General features: G+C 41.9%; 1 protein-coding gene across 2 annotated transcripts in view; it reads left to right on the top strand.

Annotated features, from left to right (window-relative positions):
- Window positions 1–4,625: 4,625 nt before the first annotated feature.
- The window catches only part of camkk1a (calcium/calmodulin-dependent protein kinase kinase 1, alpha a), a 51,565-nt gene continuing 28,248 nt past the window's right edge, over window positions 4,626–27,942 (top strand). The window contains exons 1-2 of one of the 2 annotated variants that reach the window (XM_029518647.1): window positions 4,626–5,137; window positions 25,637–26,090. In XM_029518647.1, the coding sequence (XP_029374507.1) occupies window positions 25,758–26,090 (333 nt within the window). In that variant the 5' untranslated portion in view covers window positions 4,626–5,137; window positions 25,637–25,757. The remainder of the gene's footprint in view (window positions 5,138–25,636; window positions 26,091–27,942) is intronic. The other variant, XM_029518648.1, reaches the window with a different exon arrangement.

Below are 27,942 nucleotides of genomic sequence, written 5' to 3'. Positions count from 1 at the left end.
ACGCTGATCATTTCAGTGATAGTTATGAGAGAATGGTCAAGAATTTGTGAATGAGCTGTGTTTGGTTTACACTGAGCGATAAGCAGTGATGAATCCTGGCTTATGAAGTTTTATGTATAGTGAAGGGCTTGGTGAGGATGCAGGCTCTAGAGACCCGTGACAATCCTGCTTGGCTCCTGAAAGTCATCTGTAAAAATGATGTCCCTTCCAAAGAAAGGTGATCAGTTTGATGTAACATTTGACCGGCGATTCCTTTTGTTAGTCTGTATAAACAAGTGAACAGTCTCTAGAGCCTGAGTTCCACCTCTGAGAAATAAGAGGATTCTCTGTATTGCCTTGTTAATATTACTTGTGGACACATAATTTTATAAATGACAGACGTGGAAATAAAGATTATTTATCTTGTTATTTATTCAGAGGTTGTGTTATTTCTCATGCACCTTTTTTTTTTATGTGAACATTTATTCATTCTTCAAAAGACCAGAGTAAGTACAAACTTACTTTTACACTTACCACTTCTACTCAAACAATCAGCAAACCTAAATATTGATAAAAAAGGAAATAATAAATGTAATATAATGAATGAATTCAGGATAGGAGACAAACCACGAGCTTGGTTCATCATCATTTAATGAGAATGAAAACATCTGAGGCAGTTTACCACCTTATTCCTATCCACAAGTGTTAAGCAGATGGTGACGTTGACTGCACCCATCAGAATGCCATCAGACTCAAATAACCCTACATAATTGTCCCAGTGCTCTTATCTCCAGCAATTTTGCAGCTCGTATGAAATTATGCACATTTTAGCATCTTATAATCCTTTCTGGTCTCACGAAGTCAGTACCAACTTCAAATACTGTTAAGCCTACAATTTCTATGTGGAAAATACAATTTACATGCATTTACATTTAAAACTGATTACTTTGTCGCTTGATTTGTAAAAGCTGAACAAGGTTAGCAGTCGTGTCTGCACTGAGGCTCATACACCAGCAGGTGGAGGCAGACACCACCTTTCTTCTATGCATGGAGCTACAAAGCTATTGTGGTCATGACAAGATGGAATGTGTGCGCCCATCCTTTACCAGGAGAATGACCTGATTGTGTTTTATAACACCATGGAAACGCAAACAGTTTTTGTTTTTTTTTTGTTGTCTCTTCAAGAAGCTGACATCCCCTTTAATCCAAGTTCAGCTTTTAGATTTTTACTTAGCTGCCTCAACTTATATTGTATACATGCACTTACATCTGCCAGTCTGCATACAAATCACTAACAGAAAACGCTCCCGCTTCCTCAGGTGTCACATGGGCTCTTCAGGGAAACACCCTGGGGCGAAGGAGGGATCCTCAGGGCTGCAGGGAGGATAGAAGAGCATCTCATTAGTGGTAGGTAGTTATTTCCATTCTGAGCGTCAGGGGGATGCAGGAGAGGGGAAACTCAGCAGGGCTGCCGTGTCCCAGTGAAACACAGGCTGGGGAGCTGCTAGGGAACACTTAACCTTTATCCCTGTGTGGGGACCATTGATCGATAACTGCATTTTCAAATAGAATAGTCAGAATAGTCCAAATTTCAACTGAGGTGATTTTTTTTTTTTTTTTTTGGTATTGGGTATTTCATATCGGCATTAACAACAGGGTGCAAGAATTCCTTTAATTAAAATGGATACTCTGCTAAAGCCACTGTAACACACGAGCAGCTTTTCAAATCTACAAAGCCAGAAATGTCTGAGGATTATTTGGCTAAGAGTATTATTTATATTCAAGTACAAGTATGTAAGTATATTCAAGATACTCTGGACTCATGAGTTAAAACAGACAGGAACAAAAACAAAATCAGTGTAAAGAAGTTACAAATACTAAGCAGGATGAAGGAAACGTCTGAGAACTTTTTTTTTTTGGGTCCCTTCTAACTCATTAATTTATTTTTCTGATACTGACTACTGCCCAACTGTTTAGTTTTGCAAAAGAAAATGACTGTTGAGCCAGGGTGAAGCTGCGGCTCAAAGAAGGGTCACAGATCTCCAAAAGTAATCTCCCCTGCGCCTATATTAAAGTGGCCTGGTGTGGCCAGTTGTACTATGCACATACAAGGCTTCGGCTGATTCACACGATGACTCATGCGGGAATGAGCAGAGGCTGCCTGCTGTGCAGCTCTAGAGGGGCGCCACAAAAGGCTGGAAAAGACTTGAAATTTGTGGGCTGATTGTGCTGTGGGAGGAAGACACGCTGCCCCTTATCCCATAGTGTCCGCCCGCTTTGTGCTGTGAGGCTGAAGTTGTTGCCAAGAAACTAAATAAACGTGCTCTGAACTTCCCCCATGGCTGACGCAGAAAAGAGAAGCAACACTCAAAACACTGGAGCACCCATAAAACGCACTACATGCCCGGTCAAGTGACGAGCTACTGATAAATGGTATACAGACTGTGGGCTTAAGGCAGTAGATTTACTCACACAGATGTTCGTACTTGAGTATGATCTTTCCATGCCACTTTATAACTGTCAAAGGGAAATATTACACTACATTAAGATTTTACTTAAAGGTTATGATGTGACCCGATGACCTTTTTGTTCCTAGTTTAGAATAATTAGCCCATTAGATGTAGTATACGCAGTCACAACCTAGATAACTATGAGGAACTATTTAAATCTATTTAATAAAACAACCTGTGTCCTTGTGTCCTTTTTCATTAACCTCAACTTTTTTTTTTTTTTTATCTCTGAGGTAATTGGGATAATCTTTCACAGCAAACAAAATTTGATCAATTCACTAATATGCAATACAGCAAAACTGTAGATATCCTATATACTAGATAGTAGAAACTTTTCATGCCTCAAAGAAACGTGACAATGTGTGCCGTTCCCTGCACCGAAGAATCATGCTTTTATACTCAGCTTTACTCTTCCACTGTTTCTAAATCCCCGTGATACTCCAAAGGTCCAAAAGAGGCTGCCGAGATGGGGACAATGGATGGCAGGACACAGACCGTGTTGAGGTGCATCCACGTCAAGGTCCTTGTTGAAGTCTATTCCCACTGTCCCAGGGACAAAAATAAAGAGAACAGCCTGTCTATGCTTCCACTGTTTACCTTGGTCTGACTCCCTCTGATTAATTTGAAATCAAATGGACCATTATGTTGGTTTAAAAAAATAAAAAAATAAAAATTGTTTGCTATGAACACACTGTTGGGTTGCTGATTTTGGGTTGAAGAGTGTCTTCAACTGTCTATTCTGCATCAGGATATAAGCACATTTGGACAGGATTTGTAATGATAGGTAACATTAAGTGACAGAAAGTTTCTAATCTGTACATGTTTAATCAACTTTAGTTGTAAAACATAATGCTTTAAAACTAACGTAATAATGATTGGCCATTTACTGTAATTTTCAATGACACTAGCTGTTAATTTGGTTGAAAATCATATCAATGTAGAACCAAACCATTAGTTTATTATAATTATTTATTAATCATTAGCTGCTTTGTTTGGGTGACAGCACACTACTTGCCAGTCACATGTTCCCAATATCCATACATCCATAATCAAATTTATACATTTACCCATTTCATTTTATAAAATAAAGTGACTCATCACAAATTAATCTTACAATTTGTGTAGCTCAGAGATTCAATCTCAGAGGCTGAACAAACAAATTCTACAAAAATTTCTGACCTCAGACCACCAGCACATTATATTTTATTTCAAATGCACAATAAACATAGATACTATGTAGATAGATCATTTATTACCTTTTAAATCATTACAATAAAAGTTCATTTTCTTTGTCAGTGTGATTAAAGCAAAGCTTTCTTACCACTGAGGTCTTCCATGCACCGATGCCACCAAACACTCTGGCTGTCTGACTGAAAGATGACACACACCTGCCTCTGATGCTGTTAATTGACGATGAAACCATCCTGGATGCCCTTCCCCCTCTTTACCTGCATTTGGGAGTCTGATCTAAAAGGGATTCTGTCACCCTCTAGTGGAAAGGTACTATTAAAGACATTTAAACCCGAATTGGACAATGTCATTTTGATTGGCCTAACAGTGTCATTGTGTGCTGGCTGCGTGGAAACATCACACTTTAAGGAAAGTCTTTCCCTCTCCCTTTAATGTCACACTCAGTGAAAATCTAATCGAACGAGATTTAAAAAAAAAAAAAGTAGAGGGTATTCTTTAATCATGCTCCATATTATAAAACACTCTCAAACTGAAGAAGGTAGCAGACCTTTCAGCCAGCAGTCCCTCCACTTTACTCTGTCAGTGTCAACAGTGTGAAGCTTCGTTCACTGCGAGGGACAGACCCACCTTTCAATCCGTGGAGAGGCAAAGATTCACCGTATCTGTTGGGGCTGAGATGGATTTCGATGTCCGGCGGGGCAAAGAGGAGAGTGAGTGGGTAATTGTACAACCAATCTACCGATCACTGAGGCGCTCGTGTGAGTTCAGCCAAATGGATTAGGCAGCAGCGATGTGACCGGCAGAGGCGCTGTTTGCACATTCCGCACAACATTCACTTTCTGCCAAATCCAGCCTGTAATGGAGCGGAATGACGGGAAAGAGTCGGCTGCGGGTGTTTAATCCAGTTGACTGCAGGTGTAATGCGACACTTGAAAATGAAACACACTCCGCTCTAACACAGGGAAGTTGTTGGCACACTGTGGCGCAGCCTTTGGCCGTGGCGCAGGAACATGGCGGATCTTAGGACCCGCGGGTTGATATTCCTTCTCGAATAATAAAAGTTGGGGTTGTGTGTCGACTTGCGGCCGGAGCAGTCAGCCAGCGTGTTGTTAAAGTGTGCGCGGCCGTGCGTGTTCTGCAGCGCCGCAACAATAGGCTGCCGTGGGCCGAGGACACGCTCCGACGGTGGGCGTCCGCCGCACTCTGGGCTGGTCCGTGCGCGTCTTCCGGAAGGGTGTGTGTGTGTGTGTGTGTGTGTGTGAAAACATGGGACACACCTCGGGTCAGCTGCAGATCCTGCCTCACACGTAGCGGGGGGAGCCGGCGTGGACGAGTCCCGGTCTGCGTGAGTGAGTGAGTGAGTGAGCTGTGAGCCGAGCGCGTTGGACGGGACATCCCTCCCGATCCCCTTGACCGAAAGGCGCAGAGGGCTCCAACACGCCGCAGCGCCGCTTTGGGTGAGTGAAACTTTTAAGACGACGTGTGTTTGGATTGTAAGGCGAGTCTGTGCCAGGAGGGGGGGGGGGTGTCTACGGACAAGTGGACGTGAATGTTGTGCAATGCAGATGGGTGTCAATGCACGTGCTGCTGTGTGTCGGGGACAAAGACGCTGTCTCCTCTGCAGGTTGTTGCACTGGATTTTTAACCGCTCTGCAAACGCACGGAGCAGCACGCTGTGCTAAAATGCACCGTGCACGACAGCAGATGTGTCACACACCTGCCAAGCCTCCCAGTCGACTGTGGGCTTTTAGACAGCGTATTCACCGACCCCAGTTGACGGTGTAATTGAAGGCTTTCCTCTTAGTTTTGGCTTCAGGAAGTCCAGCTACACACAGTGGTGTCTGGTCTGATCACAGCTTTTCCACATTAATTGCAGTTTATTAGGAGAAAAATACAGCTGCTTTCAGTTCCATTGCTCATTTCTGATAATGCATCTCTAGACTGTTGATGCAGGGAAAAAAAAAAAACAACAACAATTTGAACTGTTTCCTTTTATTCCCTGACAAAAAAAATGTGATGCAGCATTCATAATTTTTGTTGAAGTCATTTTTGTTAAAGGTTCTAATTGGGTGAGTGTATCTTAGAGTTTTCAGTTTCAATGGCTCTCAGATTCAAAACGAGAAACAATGGTTTCTTGAATAGTCAGTCTGAAGTGGCACTGTTTTTATTGCTCTCATGTTCTTTAAATCTGTCCTGAATTGTCCTTTATCGCTGCATCCTGAAAACCAGTCAGCAATTCAGCAAGTACCCAAATGACAAGCAACAAATTACTGCAGGGACTTCTCTTTTTTTTTTTTTCTTTTTTTTTTTTTTGACTTAATGAATTTGCCTGCACAGTGTTTGTGAGGGAACAGAGACCACTTTCATTTCTGACTTGGTTTGATGATTTAAATATTAAGAAGGTTTTTCTTTCTTTCTTCCCTCTTGTGTTTATAAAAATTTGTTCTGTACGTAACTTTCTGGACACTAAATGCAAGCAATATGAAATTACTAATACTGTGGTATGATGCTGCTATATAAGGAGAAAGAGAGTCGTCCCCCAGTTTTAGACCAGCTGATTTATTTTTTGTCTCGTTGAGAATGTGAAGTCTTGAAACAAAGCGGTGGTTTTGTCAGGTGTGAATCGGGACAAAATAAGTTTTTGATTAAAACAAAATTTCCCGCTGTTTGGGTGAAAAAAGTAATTTAGCCGTGCATTTTCACATTCCACTTTCATGATGACTTTAAATGAACTACACCTGCGTCACTTCTGGTTCTCTCTAGTTGCAGAATGTGCTGACGGCTGTATCCCCCTAAACACTGCTTATTGCAGTCGTTGATAATCATACCAGAGACATTGACAAAGAGGTTTTGTTAAGTGCACCCAGCTCCTTCAACCCCTCAGGGAAATCACTTGAGCAGGCCTGTGGAGAAGGAAATCACTTGTGCGTGTCTGTGTCTGTGTCTGTCCTTAGGTGAATGTGTGCAGGTTATATTTATGTTGCTCCAACAAATTTGCTGTCTTTCAGTAAAGGCCATAAACCGTTTTACATGTTTGATTGGACATGCTTAGTGCATATTTTGTGAAGGACAGCTACATTCAGGATCAGAGGATGAACAGGGAGCATCTCCGCTCTGGGATTGGTCAGTGGCACCTTGCTTTGGCTCTCATTTGTCATATTAATTGAGTGTTCCCACTGTAGAGCTTCACACAAACTGCAGGAGGTGTTTACCTGCAGCACAGTCGGATCAAATGATATTTGATGTGCAGGACCTTAATTTATCCCATAGACTGTAAATAAAGATGGGTGTCGCTTCTGTCTTGTCATCCACGGGCTCTGAAGAGAAGGTTTGAGGCTCAGAGTGATCTGCTCATCTGTCCCTCGATTGGTAGTGCCTGACTGCATCCTACTTCCAGTAATCCGTAAATGAAGAAGAAGAGGGGTGCATTTGGAGTCGAGCCTTCACTGCATAAGGTGGCAAGCATATGCTCACCCCGCTGTCACGCAGCAAGGGAGTGACCGCACCCTCAATTATGCAGATTGTTAAAGCCTTATTTAAGACTTTTTTTTTTTTGTTAACAGTTGAAATTTTAACATTGGGGTGTATGAGGAGTGATTGAGAGGAAAGCTCAAGTGGCCAACTGCACAGAAATTTTTTGACACTTAAGTGTTAATTTTTTTTGCCTCAGAGGATCTGGGTTGGCGTGGGTTCCCTTTGGGTGCTCCATGCACGCTAGGCTAATTCAGTGACTCTGACCTATGAGCATTAATGGTTGTCTGTCTGTATACGATGTCCCTCTGACTGTAGGCTGTCCAACTGTCCGCCTCACTGAATGTCAGATGGGATTGCTTCATTAGTGGCACCTCACTTGAGAAATTTACAGACACTAAATGAAAATGAAGTTTCATGCATGACTTTAACTTGAAGGTTTAGACATTGGTAGAGTTTGATGCTTGCATCCATTAAAGATGTAGGTTATAATTTACACAAATGCTGCACTATAATTAAATTAAAGTAAAATGTCATTGGACATTTTGAGCACAACAACCTTAATGAGTCATTTTGCAAAACATTTGCAGGAGAGCAGTGTGAATACTTTAACAGGATCATTTCCCTCAGAGATAGGTAAAACAGCTTGTAATGAGTGTGACTCAGGGGTTTTCCAGACTACACTTTTCAGCTCTGTGGAATCCACGATGAAGAGCTGTTTATTTGATGTCGAAGAGACTTCATATTACAGCTGTGAGAAGAAAGAAAAGAGTAGCAGCATACCTGCTCTACTGTTTCTGTTGGAACTGTTAGCACTACATTTTCTGCCTCCTCTGTGGAATGAGCCCCCAGTTCCTGGAAGCCATCAAAGTGTTTGTCGACCTCGACTGTCATGGAATCACTCAAGTGTGTGTGTGTGTGTGTGTGTGTGTGTGTGTGTGTGTGTGTGTGTGTGTGTGTGTGTGTGTGTGTGTGTGTGTGTGTGTGTGTGTGTGTGTGTGTGAGAGGAGGCAACCCTGATGATGTCATTGTGATGTCACCATGGCACAGCTAGAGCTTTAAAATTGCAGAGATACAACTGTTAGCCATGTTGCAAACTACAAAATATGTTTTCTGATTTCATTATGTGGAATTCATGACTTAGTGTGTATTCGTCTTGGATATATTAAAGACTGAAAAGGCCAAGGACTCTTATCAATTTTGACTTTGGTCTTTTTAGCTAGATCAATGCCACTGCAAGGATGCCAACCTCCGCGGGTTGACTGAATTCAGATTTTATAAATTTAGCAATAATTAATTAATGTTTTGTTTTTGTTTTGTTTTTTTCCCCCCCAATAATGCACCTTTTAGCATTAAGCCTACATACAACATACAGTGGATGGAGTGTATTTCTGGGACAAAAATCAAGAAAACTCAGGTCTAGTCCTGTAACCTCAGCCTATGTTAATAGAGCATTCGGGTTGTGGTGAGAATGCGCAGCATTACGAAAAAACTCTGATGTAATGAACACTAGTTAACAATGTCAGTTCACTGCTGGGTAACTGCTTGTGTGAAGAGGCTCTTGGGGAGTTGTCACAGTCTTTTATTCCCTTCAGTCAGTGCAGTAAGAGAGAGGACAGGAAACACAAAAGGTGGCAAAGGGGCATTTGCAGTCCACATTGCTCTTTTGTCTCCTAAGACAGAGGAAGTCGTAGTTTTAGCACCCTGCTGTTCTTCTATTGTTGCTGGAGGAAAAAAAGTTGCAGTATGCATCTAATTTTTTTAAGGTTATTAAAGTAAGTGGATTCATTAAAGCCAGAGTGAAACACAGTGATTTTTATCAGTTTCTTTTGAGCTCACATGGATGCATTATTTTGTTGTGGGTCAAGTAGAAAACACAGCTTTTTTGTTTTTTGTTTTTTTTAGGATCAGCATGTGAGAACATATGTAGGGGGAACTGCTATACATAACTAGCCAGTTTCAGTTATTGGCAAAGAGAAGGACAGAAAAAACAGAACAAAAAATAAAATAGCTTAAAAATAAACTAGGGTCTATGGAAAAGGGCAGCTTTTCCAGTTTTGCAACTGCATTGCTAACTGGATTTTCCAAGCCTCTCATTTAAAAAAAAAAAAAAAATCATATTTTCATTTATTATAGTTTTCCACAATGGCTACAAATTTTTTGAAGCCTCTACCTATTTTTATCAAAACCTCAAACACAAATCCAAACTACATTCACAAAACCCCAGACTTTTCTATCACCTCAAAACCAGTTATCCCCTCTTCAAAACCAAACAATGTGTTCAAATCATACACACAGCAAGTAAAACTATTTTCAGCACAGAGCATTCTTCAGACACTACAAAAAATTATTCAAGATACAGCATCCAGGGCACATACTTAACAGAAATATAAATGCCTTTTGTAAAAGCATTCTGCACTTTCATAACCAAAAATAAGACGAATAAATAAAAAACGCCTTATTGCACAATCCAAGTCACTGAAATTCATTTTCCAACATCATGTCTTTGTGCGGGCCAGAGGACATCCACATCCATATCAGGGACAATATTTTCCCTTTCCTTGTTTTGGGGAAAAACCCTCTGATGTGCTGAATCCATCCAGTTGTATCATCACAGGCCTGTTCCGTTGCCTCAAGTAAAGTTTCCCTGGTATAAGGCTGTTGGTCACAGACCTTCCACCGCCACACAGAGAAAAACTCCTCTACTGGATTTAGGAAGGGGTTTTAAGGTGGAAGGAAAACCTTGATGAAGTGTTGGTTGTTGGTGAACCACTCTCATATCAGGACAGCACAGTGACAGCTCACTTTGTCCATAACTATGGCCCCAGAACCCCCCCCCCCCCCCCCCCCCCACACACACACACACACACACACACAGTTACTAATGGCTGCTCAAAGGGTGACGTTGCCACCACAGTCGCCAGGGATTTCCACAATGGCATGTTGACCAATTGCGTTCCTGCCTCTCTGCCTTCTTTTTGCCAGAATGAACCCTGCCCCGTCTATGAAAATGTATTCATGGGGCCTTTCAATGGAATCCAGTTCAAACACTTTCTATACAAAGTAGTTTAGTGCAGTAAGTGATAGAGAAAGACAGACTTCTGTATGCCCTCCAGATTTACATGCATTACAGTATAGTTTACACTACTGTGAAGGTAGCAACTGCAACTACTAGCCTACAGTAACAGCATGAAATGAGCATGGACGAGTGTGTGTGTGTGTGTGTAGGTTACACCTTGCACATACTGATATATTATATCTTTGTGCTCAAAGGGTAGTCTGTTTACTTGTTTCGTGCCAAGTCTGTTGCATTGGAGGACAGAGACGCACTGCTGATTCCATCAAAGTTGGCACTGTCCTCAGTCACTCTGCTGGATTTCACGGAGTCAAATGGCATTATTTTGAAGGACCATGTCAACAAAGAGTGCTTCTTCTTGGGAGAAAAGAGCGGTCCTTCCACCCTCATTTGGTCGTCTTTCAGTTCTACAAAGGGGAAAATGCACTTACAAACATATAGAGCCAGTAAAAACAGTATTGCAATGAACAATGCATGACCTGTTCTCTGAATGTCCTGATGATGCTGGCCACAGAGAATCTGCTCAAATTGGGTCAGACTCTTTGTTCTGCTTCTCTCATTGTCATCCCATGAACAAGGACACGGTGTACAACAGTTGCCAGAATTTCATCAGTAATGATTGTTCTTGGTCTTCCTCGTCCACCACCTCCTCCTCCTGAGCAGACGAATTTGCAAATTGGGTCTAAGTACCTGAACAGTGTTTAAAAGAGTGGCCAGAAGAGTGTTTGATTCGAAAAATGAGTTTAGGCCACTGAGAATTTGCTTCCGAGAATGAGTTTTACTGTTTTAGCAATTGTGAAAAATTGTATTTTAACAAGATATCTGTATTGTCTTGTGCTCGCAGAGCAATAACAAACCCATCATCAGCCTGTGCAGACGGTGCACTGACAGGTGCTGATTCTGAGGACAGACAGAACGGACATCTGCAGTATCTGAAACATGATGCGTCATCCGTGCCAAATCAAACAGCACGTAATAATTAGTAGCTTATACGTGTTAAGCCTGTGTGTTTAGCACTTCAGTCTTGTAGGTCTGACAGCCGAGCTTGTTGCCGGTTTAAACATCCTTGATTGTTGTGTGAGTTCGGTTGTTTTTGCTGTTGTCACCAATTCCGCAGTAATTTCGGATTTTAAATATTACGTGAGAACATAGGCAACCCCCACCGCCTGGAACTGTCCCCCCTAAATGGTCAAATGTTAAGGTAGATCATGTTTAACAGAATGTAATAATCATTTATGATTTTGGAGCAGGAGAATACACAAGAATATGTTTACAGGTCCTCATCAGTTTGTACAGTGCCTGGCATACAATCACATCTGCATATGAGCCTTCATTATTCAAAGCACGAGCAGTAAGGACGCTGGGGGTCCACAGATCTTTTAGTCAACCTCACCCAAGTGCTAGCCTGCACTCCACCCCACTTACACTTCTCCCCCATTCTCATTAGCCTGCGTAAAAGAGACACCAGCACGGAGGAGACGCCAACTGGGAGCCTAGACCAGTTAATGTCATTTATTGGGAGATGTTTCAGAAGAGCAGCATGGCTTAGTTCTTGGGAGGTGAAAATGAAGCTAAATAAAACGAGCTATTCAAGAATGTTGTCACTTTTATGCAACGTAGTTCAGAGTAAAATATTGGCAAAGGCAGCGACGGGATCGTTGACCTGCGAATTTGTCAGCAGTACAAGTTGTGCCGTGGCCACCTCTAACTTTGTATATGCATCATTCCTTCGGGGAAAAACAAGTCCTGCATGTCCGCAGTGTTCTGCTGCTATTTCCATATCGGCGGTGAGCTAACTGGAATAACTGAATGGCTGGTTTAATTTGTCTCTGTCCTCATCGGTTGTCTCATTGCTGTCTGAAACGCCTCCTCAAACCCAGGCTATGTAGCCAAAGCCCCGTCTGATCTCCAGGTCAGTTTCCGCTCCACAAACCATTTCATTTCTCTGTGGATGTGCTGACAATGTGCCGAGATGTTGATTTAAACTTTTGCAATTCATGGTTAAAAATAATAAATACTGTACAATGTAAATTACCGTGATGGCCCACACGCTCACAGAGGCCTTTGTAGTTTGCCAACCATCCCACGTGTTGCCAAACCTGCTACTTAGAATAATACGGAAATATGCATTAACAGATGGTATTTTCTTTGTTTACATGATTCCAGATATATGTGTGGACTTGTTAATTATTAATTAAATTTGGCGTAGATAATCGTGTTCCTCAGAGGATGAATCCTCATGGCTTCCACCTCCAGCAGCATGACATTTATGTTAACTGTGAAAGTCTGCTTGAAAACTGGCCGTAGTGTTTCAGACATTTGTAAGAAATTTTCATCTAGTGCCGTGATCCAATCAAAATCTGCTTCATGAGCGAATAATACTTTATTTCCACTGCATTTATCACCTTCAAGGAAAGTTGATGTGCTGCAGGTGTTGGCAGCATCTCATTTTTAAAGGCTGAAGGGCAGACGCTTACAGGCCACTTCTGAGTTTACTTTCTTATCAATGAAGCGAGCTGAGCTGGGAACAGTCAGTGAGTGGTTGACGACATATATGAGGACGCTAGCTGGGCTCACTTTACACTTGCCTTCTTTGATAACACCGGTTAGCGACACCCACCACACATACACTGCAACCTAAATGGCAGCACTGTATTCTACCTGTTGTGACAGCAATTTCTCCCAAACTCCCTCTTCAATGAAAAGTCACAAATTGAAACATTTAGAAAGTTTCCTTCTGCGCCTGTGTGTGTGTGTGTGTGGGTAGTGGTGGTGTAGGAGGCTCTGGCAGGTTGTCTGCTGGTGCTTTGCAGTGACAGTGTTGCTTTTTGAGGAAACAGCTCTCATGGCTCCAAAGGCAGGTTTGTGATTTCAGAGCGAACAGCCAGTTGAAGAGAAGGAGCTTAAACCTCCACTAAGCACTGCCCTCTGTAGCCGCACTATATGACATGATTTACTATTTCTGCTCAGGTCTGTGCAGTAGGCTTGCAGAAATATCCCCCTGTATGGTTGATGGAATTTTAAGACGCTGGTCGTCAACAACAAGCGCTCTCCTTTTGAAACAACCCATTCTAGTGAGCAAACCATAGCTCAAATCCATTCGAGCTCTGGAGCCTTGGCAAAGCCTCCCTCTCCTGGATGCCACATCTAAATTTCTCTTTGTAGCTTGCACCAGGGCGGAGAATGGGAGACTCTTCAATGCTGCTGCTAACGTTATTGATCAGAGGAGAAAAGGCTTGCACCCCAGAGTCCAAATTTTCTTGTATTTTTTTTCGCCCTCCTGCTGTTAGAAGAATAATAAGAGAACTGACACTTCAAAAAAGGGCTGAGAGAAGCAAGAGACTGCTTGCAAGAGAAGCAAGAGAAAATGAGTGTTCTCAATTGGATGAGAATAGACAATTTCTGCCTGTGGAAAATGCATGGTTGCTCAGTTAAGTGGCTGTAGTTCATCTATTTCTTTAATCATCCATAGTCTCTAGTGAATGATTTGATATATTGTCTAAAATGCCATCTAATATGGAGACGATAGATATTCAACCTAAGTCAGTGTGACTTGTTCTACTTCATGATAAAAAAGCATTTTGAATCGAATGAGTTATGCAGCAAAGGACTGCTCGGGTGAACATTTGCTCCGTCTGTAATACCAGCAGCTGGTTTTTGATGATGCCTCTCTTGTCCTCTGATTGAGACATTTCCGAAATAATGAACACAGCCTCCAGTCAGATTTCTTTCCTTTCTTGAAGGTTTTCAAGTTTGTTTTCTTCCTCTTTCTTTTCATAAATTCCAAATGCACAGTTAGGAACCTGTTACTGAGAAATAAGATTTGAAAGAAATCTGCATTTGGTTTTGACCTGTGAAGTCCTGACAGAAAAAGATTAGCTTGAAGAAAACTGCTGCTCAGTCTCATTTGCAGTGACAATGCAGGAAGCAGTGCAGAGCACAGTGGTGATTACATGTGACTAATCAAGGGTCAAACTGAGCTGTAGAGGATATGGCTGTATTAAGTCAGAGTATTACTGACTGTGGACTTGGCACATCTACAATAACCGGTCATCACACAGTAAGTATAATTACACAATTAACTGTATTCATGCGATAATTTTTAACGATTAGAGGCTGAAAATGATCTTGTCAGTTTTGGCATTTCGCACAACTATAGTACAATCTGCATGACTGGACACATGTATTACACAGTCAGGTCACATTCGTTACACCATAGACATGCGTGCGCGCACACACACACAATGACCCTCTGTTTGTAAAACAACTGTGACTGTGTGCCGTATGTTGCACTTACAGTGGAGCATCGTGACAGACTGTTTTCTCAGAATGTCACATCTGCATCACACCTTCTAAAGTCATACAGCCAGTCCACACTTTAATGCCATGCAGTAAGATTATTAAGATGACAATGTACATCTGTCAATCTGTCTGTTCAAACCTTAAGTGTCTAAAAATGTTTTAATGGAGGCAAACATCTACATAAGTTTTCCAGCTTCCTTCACCAAACTTCAACAACAGTTCACTTTTCTCCTTTTGGACACTGCAGTGAGACGTCAGCTCCAGAACTGTGTGGAGAAAGGAAAACAGGCAGCACGTTTGCATTATCTGCTGCCATAATTCTAAAGGTTGCAAGAGGTGCGTTCAGGATACGCAATTTAATTTGCGCAGTAATGCAGCTAATACAGTACTGTACAATACTGTCAGGCATGGAAACAGGAAGCCTCTGATTAAAAACTCAGCAGGTAAGAAAAATAATCATTCAATTATATGGAGGAAGTGGAGCTGGAACTTTCTTCTTTCTCATGCAGCGAGGATGGCCACTATATAGCGATGTTTGTAAATCTTGGGTTTAAAAATGTCCTGATGTGCATTTAAAAACACAAATTTCCTAACTGGTCATGTCACCAAATCAGACAGAGATTTAAATTATGTGCTATTGCATTGGGTATTAATCAAACTTAATACATTACTAAATCAGTAGAAATCAGTAGAAAGAATAACACATAAAAACAACTTGAGTCTTATTTGTGGTGAGATTGGGTATGACCCTCTTTGGCCAAAAGAATGAGTTATCACCCCTGCTATCGACATGCCTACCAACAGTAGTATGAGTTAGCACATAACATGGTGAAGCCAGAGGAAGAAACAAACTGGGCGTTGAACTTCGGCATCATCACCGCTGTGCGGTACAGCCTCTCTGTGGTCTGCTGATGGACACGCTTATCAACTTATTTTCTATAAATAAATTCAGGCCACATCTTTCTAATACACTATGCATTTTTATTCTCCATCTCTAAGGGAGAGCTGGGCTTGTTTTCTGCCTGTCCACAGCTTGGTGGATCCAGTCCCAACATTTCAGCCTCAGGGCTGCTCTGGCAGCTTGCCTGCCACCTGACCACAGGTTTCTATCAGCAGTATGAAAGGATAGAGATCACTGGGATATTCTGTCCCTATGAGGGATTTACAGGGCGCTGAGTATCAATCCCAGCGGAAAACATGGATGGGTTCTCATTGTCAGCAGCGACAGATTGATCCTCTGCAGGCTCACATCACCAGTTTTGCGGCAGCATGTCATCGAAGGGTCTGAATGGGTCATTTTGAGGAAGAAGAGGGGCTGTACCGTGATCCCCTGGATATTAGCTTGTTCATGTCATTACTTCCAGGATGAGCCCAGTGTCAATGCTTTCTAAAAATAGATGATCAAGTAGTAGCACATCCAGCTCTAGGGCATCCTGAGCAGTGTCACAAGGACAGAGGGTGGAGTTACCGTCAAGCCTGGCCCAACATGGATATACAGTGGATCCTCTTTAGCTGGGATCTTCAGACCAGGTTCTATCAGCCTATTGTCTGAAGGTAGGTGGGCGGGGCTGGGTTGTCCTTGTTAGAGGGTCCTTGTCAGATGACATTTTTCAAATTCCTGGAAGGTCAGCCACGATGGAAGCCAGAGCCTCATTGTCAGTGTGAGTAGGGAAGAAATAATAAGCTCATCTAACTTGCCAGTTTGCAGTCTTATATCCTGTGTAATCCTGGGCTTAATATTGCCTGTGGCAGCCAACCTCGGGTGGGGGGTTGTTCATTCATTCCTCTTCTCCCGGATATTCGTTTCCAGTTCACAGGGGATGCTAGGCAGGTCGCCAGTTCATCACAGGGCCAACACACAGAGACAGACAGAGATGAACAACCACTCTCACTCAGACCTACGGACAATTTAGAGTCGCCAATCAACCCAAACATGCATATCTTTGGACGGTGGGAGGAGACCGGAGCACCCGGAGGGAACCCACGCAGGCAGGGGGAGAACACAGAAAGACCCCAGATCCTGGAATTGAACCCACATACTTCTTATTTTGGGGCAACAGCGCTAACTCCTACGCCGGCATAATACCCTGGTTGAGATTTTCCCTGAGTTTATTTCTGTCCAGTCAGATCGATCACTGCTCATGCACCCTGTGTCCAACATGTAACTGAGGGAGTGGAGCTGCTGTGTTGTCTAACACGTCGCATTGATTGGCTTCGCAAGAATGTGTTTAACAGGTTTACAGATACTGCTAATTGTGTCTTGTACAGATGCTAATCCTAAGGATTGAATTAAAACGTTCCAGGCATTAGTCAGTGATCGATCAGAAACACGTAAGAATGTATTGCTTCTACGGAATTTGATGGTTTCTGTGTGTTTTTAAGTCTGTTAGTTGAGACCTTGGCTGTCAATAATACAGATGACAAAAGAAAATTCAACTAATCTAAAATCCTAATTTGAATCTTAAATTCTGGCTTGGCAAGTGAACAGATCCGTGGCTTTCTTAAATAGTGGAAATGAACAGTTTTTCCAAATACTGTTGGAGAACATCCTACAAATGTGTCTGCTTTTCTTTTACATTGTTTGAAAATAGTACAAAAGTCTGTGCTGCTTCTCATCATCTGGCCCTTTACTTGTAATGTTGGGCTTCATCGCAGCTTATCTTGCTGCTGGATGAACTTGTGACCAACCAGTCTGGCTTTCTTTGCTACTGCCGCTTTCTCACCATCCCGAAGCAACACCGCTTTGTAAAGTCAGAGTGTTGTGTGAAACATCAGCTGGTAGCAATAACTTATCTGATTTACTTCTGCTGCTGTGGGGAAGCTGTTACTATAACTAATTTCCTCATTCCTGTAAAAGGCCTACACTTTTTCTGACGACCTGTGCAATTTACCGCTCACCTTAATGGCACTGGTGTCTATATTGCATGTCCTCACTCACTGCATTAAAAAATGTGGGACATTTACTTGAGTGATGTGCAGATGATTTAAGGACTCAAAATAAAGCCAGGATGCTTTTAGAAAACCACGCCATCAACAATTTTTATTTAGCTATCTACAAATCAATTTGCTCTGCCCAACTTTTGCACTGTAAACACGACAACCTCTCAGTGGACGTACGCTGTTTTTTTTTGTTTTTTTTTTTTTCAGGTATGTGGCAGGTGGGTTTTTCCCTGAGGTTTTGCCACAGTGTATGTGATCCCAGACTGGCTCTGGGAGACTGGGATCAGCCTTCTGTCGGGTCCAGACCATCTGCTGTTGTTGTCTCAGAAGATGGTTCTTCGTGGCTTCAGCTGTGTTTTTTGGGCTTGTTTTGTGCGACAGGATGAGTTTGGATATGATCAGATGTGTCGCTGATTGTGTTGTACAAGGCTCAGTCACTGGAGCCTGAATTTTCCTGTGATGACAATATGATGCTGACATGAAAAGTTTTAACAACCATCCATGAAATTTAGTGCCGATGAAGTCAGCTGTCTGTATGTGTCCACCATTTGGAAGAGCTGTTGTTTTCTTTAGGAGTAAGTTGTCTATGACATGGAATATATTCATCCAGCTTCGCTTGATCACAGTAGATGGCTGATTGCTATGCCTCTCTTGCTGTTTCCAGAGGCTCTGAAGATGCTGTTCCCTCTGCTCCATATGAATGAGACCCACTCAGCCAAAGATGATGAGGCATAATCACTACCAACTGTTTGCTACCGCAACAGGAGGAACATGAGGAAAAGCTAATTCCCATGTGCATGTGTGTCTTTAGGGGGATGAAATGTCCCCCTTAATCCTTTTTTTGGGAAACAAAATCAAGTGTATGCATCTGTGGGTTTGTTTGTGTGGGCAGGTGTGTATGTGCATGCAAACAAAAGCTATGCAAATCCAAGCTGTTCCCTGGTTTCACTCTCTCATCCTCCAGGAACAGCCAGTTGAAGTCCCTGCTGGGCTTTCCTCACTCCTTTTTCCAGCGCATTTATCTAAGCAGTTAATACGAGCTATTGTTTGAGTAAGATTAAATGTGACAGGAGAAGGCATCAGAAAAGAAAGGCCTAATCAACCTATGGGCACTGGGAGAGTGCAGCTGCAGGAAGGCAAAAGGCACAGGGGCTCTGATTATCGGGAAACATGAGGGTGATATTTTACTTTAGGCTGATTGCGTCTGTTTATTGAATATGGGGATAAGAGCCAGTGAAAGTTGTGTGTGTGTGTGTGTGTGTGTGTGTGTGTGTGTGTGTGTGTGTTCTATAAAAGCCTTTAGTAAAGCAGTGTCTTCTTTTATTGTGTTTTAATACGATCCTCACTGCCTTTTAAGGTTTTTAGTAGCAGTGATTAACTTATAAGAGATTGACTGCATATAAGCTCTTCGAGCACGGCCAAGACTATAAATGCTGAGAGCAGTCATTTGGCTCGACATTATATAATAATCACACATTAAAACAAAATGTCTATTCCAATGCCTGTGTATTCATTTTCACAGTATAAATTGAATTGATTTCAGCACCCCATAATTAGACACGTGTACCTGAGATTTGTTCGCTTTTGTTGTTGTTGTTGTTGTTGTTGTTGTTGTTGTTTTTTTTGTAACGTAAATGGCACTGAATGCCCAGCTGTGCATGTCCAGTGCAGAGCAGTCAGACTGTTTTGGTCTTGATGGCCCTATCATCAGGGGGAAAACACCCAGCAGAGTTTCAGACTACAGTATAGCATATACAAAGATGTCTGCTCGCTGCCTCCAGCAAGACTCTAAATGTTTTTTCTATACGGCACAGGAGGGATCAAAGCTCAAATACTGAGGTTGTACGTTCAAGATAAGACGGCAGTCTGTTCCATTTCCTTTGATCACCTGACATTTACTTTGTGTGATGAGATTACCTTGCAGTGTGTTTTCTAGGTCTGCGTACCACAGCAGTGCTCTCTGTGTGTTGCAGTTCATGGAACTCACAAGCACACGCACACTGCTCCTCTAACGTCAAACATAAATAGTGTTTTCCTACATCTTGTCCTGAGCGCAGAAATGTCGTCCAGTGAGTTTGAATGCATTTGGCAGAATCTGAGCCATGAGGTATGTCAGGTGTGCTGTAGCCACAGAAGCAGCAGCATGACTGACGGATGAGCAGGACACTGCGGGTTGTGAACTGCTCCCCCCCCCCTTTTTTTTTTTTTTTTTTTTTTTTCCCCCCTCTTCTCACCTGTGTTTTTCCAATCAAGATTTTAGTTTCAACACCTCATAGAACTTTGTTCCAAAGCTATGCCAGTTCATTTTGAAGATTTCGGAAACCTGTACCTGGTCTTATTATTGATAGTGACCCTTGGTAGTCTCCATTCTGGACTATCAAGGGTTTTCCTTTACTGTCCTTGGTCTACCGGCTCTATCATTTTTTTTTTTTACCTGTTTTTACAATGTGCCCAACTGATTTTGTCAAACCAACGACCTTTGACATCTCTCCTCTCTTTATTATCCTTTTCATTTGCCTGGTCATTTCTTTACTCCCACAGCTCTCTTCTCTCAATCAACTCTGGGGCCCGTTTATGCTTTTTATGTTTGTGAATGAAAGCCAACACTATACATAGAAGGATCTCATCACAAAGTATACTGTGACTTTTTAACCCTGACAATCAGAGCACTGTGTGTTATAAGGGTTATATGTTGCACACGGCTTAGCCAAGACAGGAAAAAGCAGCAAATATTTATTCATCTTAAATCATCAAAATGTTGCGATATGTTTTGCTTGAGAAATGATAGCAAACACCCACTGCATTCAGATAATCATCCTAGCTGGTACATTGAATGGCTCCAAACTGAACTTTAGAAGAGACTATCACCCAGCTTTGGACACTTTCCCACATTGCTCAATGAACGTAGTATTACAACATAGTTACGAGATGATTACAAGGTAACTCTAACGGCACTGCACGTTGGTTATCTTTGCATGTAGCTAAATGTCTGATCCCGGGTTCACTTTTCCTGCTACGGTATGCAGTTCATAAGTGTGTCATTTCGTCAATAGCATCACAGAAATATATCCCTGATCCTCCAACAAAGAAAGCCTGAGAAAGTGGCAGATTTTGCACCATTCATTGCAAGTGATTTTCACATGGCCAGAAACCCCCCACAAACCTGGTTTGGGTTTAATATCATTTCTATATAGATTATCCTGCAACTGCATTTTCATAACTTCAGAGCAATCAAGTGCAAAGTGGTAGACTGCTCCTCAGTCAGGATATCTTTGGATGAAAAGCACCAACCAAAAGGTTTCCCATACTGCCACGCTCTGTGCCCTTAGCGTCTCCTTGTGAACTGCAGTTACATGGGTAAAAATCGTATTTTCCAGGAAACAGTGAAGTCGGACTGCATGCTTCCAGCTCTCTTTAAAATGAACTGTAGATTCTGTGCCCATTTTTGCACTTTGCAAAGCACCCCAGAAGAAGTGCAGAAACATAGTAAACATCAAAATACAGCAGAGAAATATGAATAAATAACCACATGATGAATAATTTTCTTTGTCCTTGACCACCTCTCTTTGTTGCCTGCACACATCTGAATGATGGGAGAGGAAAACAAATGCCAGGTTGAGGTTGAAAATGAAAATGGTTTTCTAATGGATCCAAATGGAACCTGTAATTAGCTTCTTGTCATTTAAACTATGGTAGAATGGCAGCTATTGAAAACACTTTAGTTTTTTACATATTCAATACATCCATTATATTTTTCCTTCCAATTTAAGTCGTAGCACAATTGTATGAGCTTTGGTGTGAAAATTTGTCATTTGTGCAACACAAAAATTATCCTGCATTTGTCTTCTTCACAGCTTGTAAAAACAAGCGCCACCAGAATTCCTGGAATACTAAAAACTTATTTGTCTGTTTGTAGAATAAAATATCTTCAGGTTGTATTAAGACCATATGTCAGCCATCTGAAAAATTCGAGCAAGGTGTTAACATGAGGGAACCAGAAGTGCTAAAATGCTACTAGTTTCTGGGTTCAGCACTCTGTTGGGATACTGCTGCCAGACAGTATTGTCTTTTCTTGTGTATAAGCTGGAAGATGATCACGCTGATGTGAAATCACCATAACACAGTAAAATGAAGACTGAATCATTATGAAAAATGTTTGATAACTTCAAATGTTATGCAGTTTTTATACAAAGACAAGGTAGCAGCTCTTAAATCTGACAACACTAATAGGAAACTGTTCGGTTTTCCTCACAGAGATTTGTATAAGAAGATGGAAGGATGCTCTGGAAACTAATAAGGCTAAATGTGAAAGATATTAAACCCAATAAAAATGTGTTGTTACCTCTTTTTGTAAACAAATAAACATCTCAGTACAGCTGAAATTAATAGCCGGTCCGCTGCTAATTCCACGCCTCCCACTTCCACCACAATATTGCTGACACATGCAGTGGGCTGCACTTTTAGTTTTAGCTCAAATGATTCAGCAGCTAAACAATGCACTTACCCCTGCTGGTGAACATTAAAAGCTTTTATTTTTTTTCCCCCCTGCAGTCAGAATGTAGTTTGAATAACAGTCATCTCAAAAATGCAAATGAGGCTGGTTTGCGTGCGCATGACACCTGCAAGGCAAAACAGAGCATGCCACATTCAAGACGAGGCTTCATACCACGGCCAGAATTGGGCCAGATGTGGCCCAGCAGATAGGCCGTGTTGTCCACTAATTAGAAAGCAAACCTGAACTGTTTCCCATGTATCATCTGGAAGAGAATTTGTTTGTTATAGAACATCTTTGTATGAATGTATGGTTGAATGACTTGTTCTGTAACTTATAAATATAGAATCTGCATAGAGTTAAAATTCCTAATTGAAAGAGAAAAAAGCAAGACAGCAGACAGCAGCTTTCCAGATGTTGATCTGTGAGAATGCTGTTGTGAATTTAAGCTTTCAGTTCCTTCTTTAAAGCTCCTCAGCACTTATCCTTATCTGGAATCCTGCAACTCTGTGGAAAGCTGTGTGTATGTTGGCACAAGTCAAGTCAGTTAATTTTGTAAAGCACAAAAGCACAAAATGGAGCACAAGCCAAATGTATAAAACTCTGTGTATGTTTACATGTAGAAATCTGTGTGCACCCAAAACAGGAAACATTGTGTGCACAGTCTTTTTGTTGGATTTATAAAACCCAATGTAAGTCTGTTCCCACGTGTTTTTTTTTTTCCCCTAATAAATTTCAATCATCCTGAAATTTCCTGAAATCAAGTCAAATTCATTTATATAGCGCCAAATTATAAAGTTGCATCAGGGCACTTTACTTTAGAGCACTTTAGAGCTGGTGGTTTAAAAAGACCCAACCCTGCAATATCCCTGCACAGGCAGTTAGAAAGAGAGGAGGAGAGGAGGCGGGCACTCAGTAGAGGGATGGAGAGAAGAATGGGAGCAGAGAAGATACAAACAAAAGCTCTACATGTGAATTAGTAAATATTAAAATATTAGCAGTAGGGGAGAAGAAGAGGTAGTAGTGTGTACTGATAACTAAAGGTAACAGGAGCGGAGATGATTCAGCACCTGTAGGACGGGGGACAGGAGGGACAAAGCACAGACTACGGGAAGAAACAAACATGCATTGGGGAGATAGAATGATGCTCAGGGCAACCCCAGGAGGACAACTACAAGGACCTTAAATTTTTAACTGCAGTCTTAAAGCAAGGTTTTAAGTCCATCTCCCGGACTGATATGGGGAGTTGGTTCCTTAGAAGAGGAGCCTGATAGCTGAAAGATTTGTCTCGGAGACTCTGGGAACCACAAGTACGCCTACATCCAGAGAGAGGTGCCCTCCTGGGACAATAAGGAAATATGAGCTCTGAGATATGGTGGAGCTTGGTCATTAAAAGCTTTGTGCGTTAGGAGAAGGATTTTGAATTCTATTCAGAATTTGACTGGGAGTGAATGAGGAGAAGCTGGCACAGGAGAAATGTGATCTCTTTCTCTAGTTCCTGTTAATATTTGTGCAGCAGCGTTCTGAATGGACTGAAGGCTTTTCAGAGAATTGTTGGGGCATCCTGATAGGAAGGAATTGTGTGCACAAGCCTTCAGACCACACACACACAATTTACTGTAAATGGTTTCCAGCACATCCCCAATTGCCTGTTTGCACATAGCGGGCTGACATTAATTTTGGTTTTGAGGAGTAGTAGCGGATTCCTTTTAAGAAACGTTTGAAGTAGAAGAAGCACAGTTTCCTGAACAGGAAACAATGGCTGAACAAACTGAGGAAAGAACATGCATTATTTGTGTGTTACTAGTGTTAGTCACAGAATATCACAGAATGATTTGTGCATTTTATTGGTTTATTTATATAAATGTAGCGATCCTTATAATTGTTGTAATGCATAGTGACAGACATTTTTTTTCACGATAGAATGAAATGAATTCTTATCAAAAGAATGTTGTTAACCATTCACACATCACTGTTATGTTTTTTTTTTTGTTTTTTTTTTTTAAACCATAATTTATATCCTCATACAATGTTGTGAAAGAAAAAAGCTCAAATTAGAAATTTTCCTCTCCTGTTTGGCCAACTCACCATAGTAATCAGATTATAAAGTACAGATGGTATTAAAGGTGTGTACTGGTATGTACATTCTCACCGCTTGTGGATTTTTAGACGTGTGGAAAATGATGTGCGTCAGCTTTTTGTGAGTACGCATAGTTTATGTGCTGCCACCCACCTGAACCACATGGAACAAGTAGCCTGTTTTGAGAGTGAAGCTGTACCTACTTGACACACTTGAGGAATAGTATTGTATGGGCCATTTACTGACTACTCCTTTTTTAATACCCACACTGTGTGACTGCTGTTTCTCTGTAGTGTGTCTTTGAGGTGAACAACCACCACGCTTATTCCTTTTGATTCAGTCCATACAGCCCGTTGATATTGATTTGGTATTAATTCAATCGAGATTTAAGTAGCTATTTTCCTTGGATGACTGTTCTAACCTCCCTTTGCATATCTCTGTTCTTCCACCTGCAGTACAAAAACTGAGCCAAATGCGCCAAAGAGCTTTGATTTTCCCTGTCTGTGACAATCTGCCGCTGACTGGATTTCCATTAGAGATGAAAAGGGAAAGAGCACAAAAAAAAAAACAAACCTCTAAATATCTGGGTGTACGCAGACACATGCTGAATGTACACAATGCCTTCATTCTTTTTTTTTTTTGTATGTGTTTATCTCTTTGTGTGTCAGCGTAACCACAAACATTTGATGGGGATACAAGGGACCATGACCAAAGGAGTAAGGAATAATTTCCATTTGAGTAGGGCTTATCAGGGGATTTTATTTCAATTTATGACTACCTGTCCACTGTAGACAAGAACATTTTTCATATTGATTAGGGTTGGCAGTATGGGGTAAAACTAATATTTCTGCCATAATAATTATGTGTGTTTATTATAAAGTGACACTATTTTTCAGGTGGTAAAAGCATATTCTTGCAATAATGGAAAAACAATGATGTGGGTATGATGATGAGTGGTAACATGCTTGGAAAATCACATGATTAACAGTAGTTATATGCCTAATTCCAATATACCAAATGACCAAAGAGAAAAAGTGGTTCACAAAATGAGAGCATTTTGAAGCCATGCGATTTGAAGGAATTTTAGTTGACAACACTCAGAGATTGATTGATGTAAAGTGTTTGACTTGATGTCTCTTAATGAACCCAGGTGTCAGCTTGGCTTTCCAAGTGAAGGGAAAGGGCATTTAAATTAAACCATTATTTCATCACGACACCAACAGCAGTTTTCGTGCCTCCATGCTGGTGGCAGCCCTGGCTGGAGGATTTTTGACTTGTCAGAGCTCAAAGGTCAAAGGTGTGACATCATAATGTTCTCTAAAAATTGCTGCGACTCAAGAAGGAGAAAATGTGCCAATATTATCAAGAACTGGGCTGGTTTGAAGTGGCATAACATATCCACGCTAAACTAGGGTAAACCAAAATATACTTTATATGCTAAACATCAGCGTATTAACTCTCACGTTCTTGTTAGCACAAGCTAAATGTGGGGCTTTACAGACCTGCTAGCATGGCTGTACTTGGAACAGCAGCGCCACAATTTTTTCTTCAGTCTGTATATGTCTGAGCTCAGTTCCTCCTTTTCTCTCTTGCAGCTCTGTTGTGACCTTGGACACTGTGACCACAGGCTGGCCAAGGTCACGTTGATGCTGGCGGGCAACCCCCATTACTCTCCCCACCACCTGCCGCTGCGCCGCTCCCATCTCCCCGCCCACTATGGCTACGAGCAGTGACCCTGGATGCAAGAGGCTGGACCCCGACTCTGATAAACAGACCAGCAGTCTCGCTGACATCATGGCTGCCATGACAACAAAAGATTCAGACAGCTCCGCTGCTAACGGTGAGAGGAACGACGGGGCTCAGCAGAACGGGGCGCAGGCCAAGAGGACTCATCCGCTGCGCCCTCACCTGACTGGGAGGAAGCTGTCGCTTCAGGAAAGGGGCACTTATCTGTCGTCAGCCTCTGGAGGGGGCTACACACACATCTCCCCCCGTGTGGCCCGCAGGCCCACAGTGGAGTCTAAACGAGTTTCTATATCAGATTCTCAGGTGAGGAAGTCAATTTTATGCAAATTCGGTTAAAATAGTCATTGAATTGTTAAAAGAAGAAAATCTGAGAAAGAATTTGAAATTTCTTTAAATTCTTTGTCTCTGATTTGGAATTACAGACATGAATATGTGTGACAGGTGGCTTACTAACAGGAGTGAACGCACAAACTGAGCAAGGTATCTCAATTGTGCTGATGACAGCAGCTAACTCTATAATTACATACAAGCAGCAAATAACTCAATATGCCTATCAGCAAAGGAAGAGAAGCAGGAGGTCTGTGGAAAACATGACATTAGGCTCCTATTATCGCAAATGTGCCAATATCTTTTATCTGACTTAGAATACTCCATGCCATAAGCACGTGTGTGTGGGGCACCATGTGTCAGCAGTGTGTTCTGCTATTAGCTTTGAGAAGAGCATTTTGACAGTTTCATTTGGCAGAGATGGCATGCAATTTTGCCCATCTAGTCTCTTTATTACGGAGCAACCTCTTGTCCTCAAGCCTTTCTCCTTGCTGGTTGTTGTACTGGAGCCTTCACGTGCCTTTTGCATTGCTGACATTTATTACTGCACTTTCAGAAAAGAACTTCACAGTGTCAAACCTCTGAGAAATGCTTCATCACCTGCTTTCCAAGATCCAAGAGGGGCAGAAGTGAGCTTACAAACCCACACTCATGCACACACCAGATCAGAATGAGGGGTGCAATGGGTACAGCCTGTAGTCTTCCACTGCATTCCACTGTGTGGATCTGTAGTGTATCATCTTAACTTTTTAGATTGCTTCGTAGATTTTGCAGCTCATCATGTCTGTATTATTTTGAAAGGAAGTCTCAGAAAAAGTTGTTACAACTGTTTTTATGCTAAATATGAAGCTAGGTGCCACATACATTTGGGTCTCATGTTGGAGTTCGTCACAGGTCGTTGGTCACATCGTCAGTGATGGTGAGGCTGTGGAGGAGAAGTCACTAAATTAGCATATTCTGGTGTTATCCCAGCTGACTGAGGGAGCTAAAGGTAGCCTCTCCTCCTAACTCTGTTTCACCATCAGCGAAGCCCTCCACAGGGGACAGTGTACATTTTCCATGGCGAGGCCTGAACTCAAAGCATCAACACAGCTGCGTGTTGGCTCTGACCAAGTGATGATTTACAGAAGCCTAAATCCTTAACACCCCAAGCATTGTGGTGGATGTAATCAGCCGGGACCTTTCAGTGGTTGGCGAAGTGTTCTGTATTAGCTCTCCTCATACCCCCTCTTACCCAGCGTTTGTAGCATGCAACTGCTTTGCTTTGGATGGCTCTTTTCCAAACACCTTCCCTGGATGTTTTACATGGAGACCTTTCCCAGACAATCTTGTGAATAAAGCTTAACAAATATATCCCCCCCATACTTCAGAAGGTTTGGGGCTTATTCCTTTGTTTGTAAATCCAAAAAGGTCAAGTCAGAGCTATCACAGTTGCACATTGCATTTTCTGCATGATTTTCTTTTTTGTTTTTTTGAGTTGTTGTTGTTGTTGTTGTTGTTGTTGTTTTGTTTTTGTTATTTTTTTTTTGAGGGGGGGGGGGGGGGGGGTTTACCGCAATTTGGACACAGGCTGGGAATGGAGTCTCACTGGGAGCTACTTGAACCATATCTTGGGTAGTTGTTGGCTTAGCACCCAGGGACTTCCTCATGCCACATGATGATGTTTGGTGCCAGCCAGCAACTGAAAGAAGAAATTGCAAAGCAGTAGGAGTGCCAACGCCGGTCTAAACTACTCTCCTTACCGCTAAAATCACACACATGCCATGGGACAACCCCACCAACTCAACCAGATGAATTAACACAGTGTAGTTCTGATGCAATAGTTTGA

The sequence above is a fragment of the Echeneis naucrates genome, chromosome 14 (assembly GCF_900963305.1).
Source record: "Echeneis naucrates chromosome 14, fEcheNa1.1, whole genome shotgun sequence".
Lineage (NCBI taxonomy): Eukaryota > Metazoa > Chordata > Actinopteri > Carangiformes > Echeneidae > Echeneis > Echeneis naucrates.
Note: the sequence above shows the minus strand (reverse complement) of the source record. Positions and strands in the feature narration are given on the sequence as shown.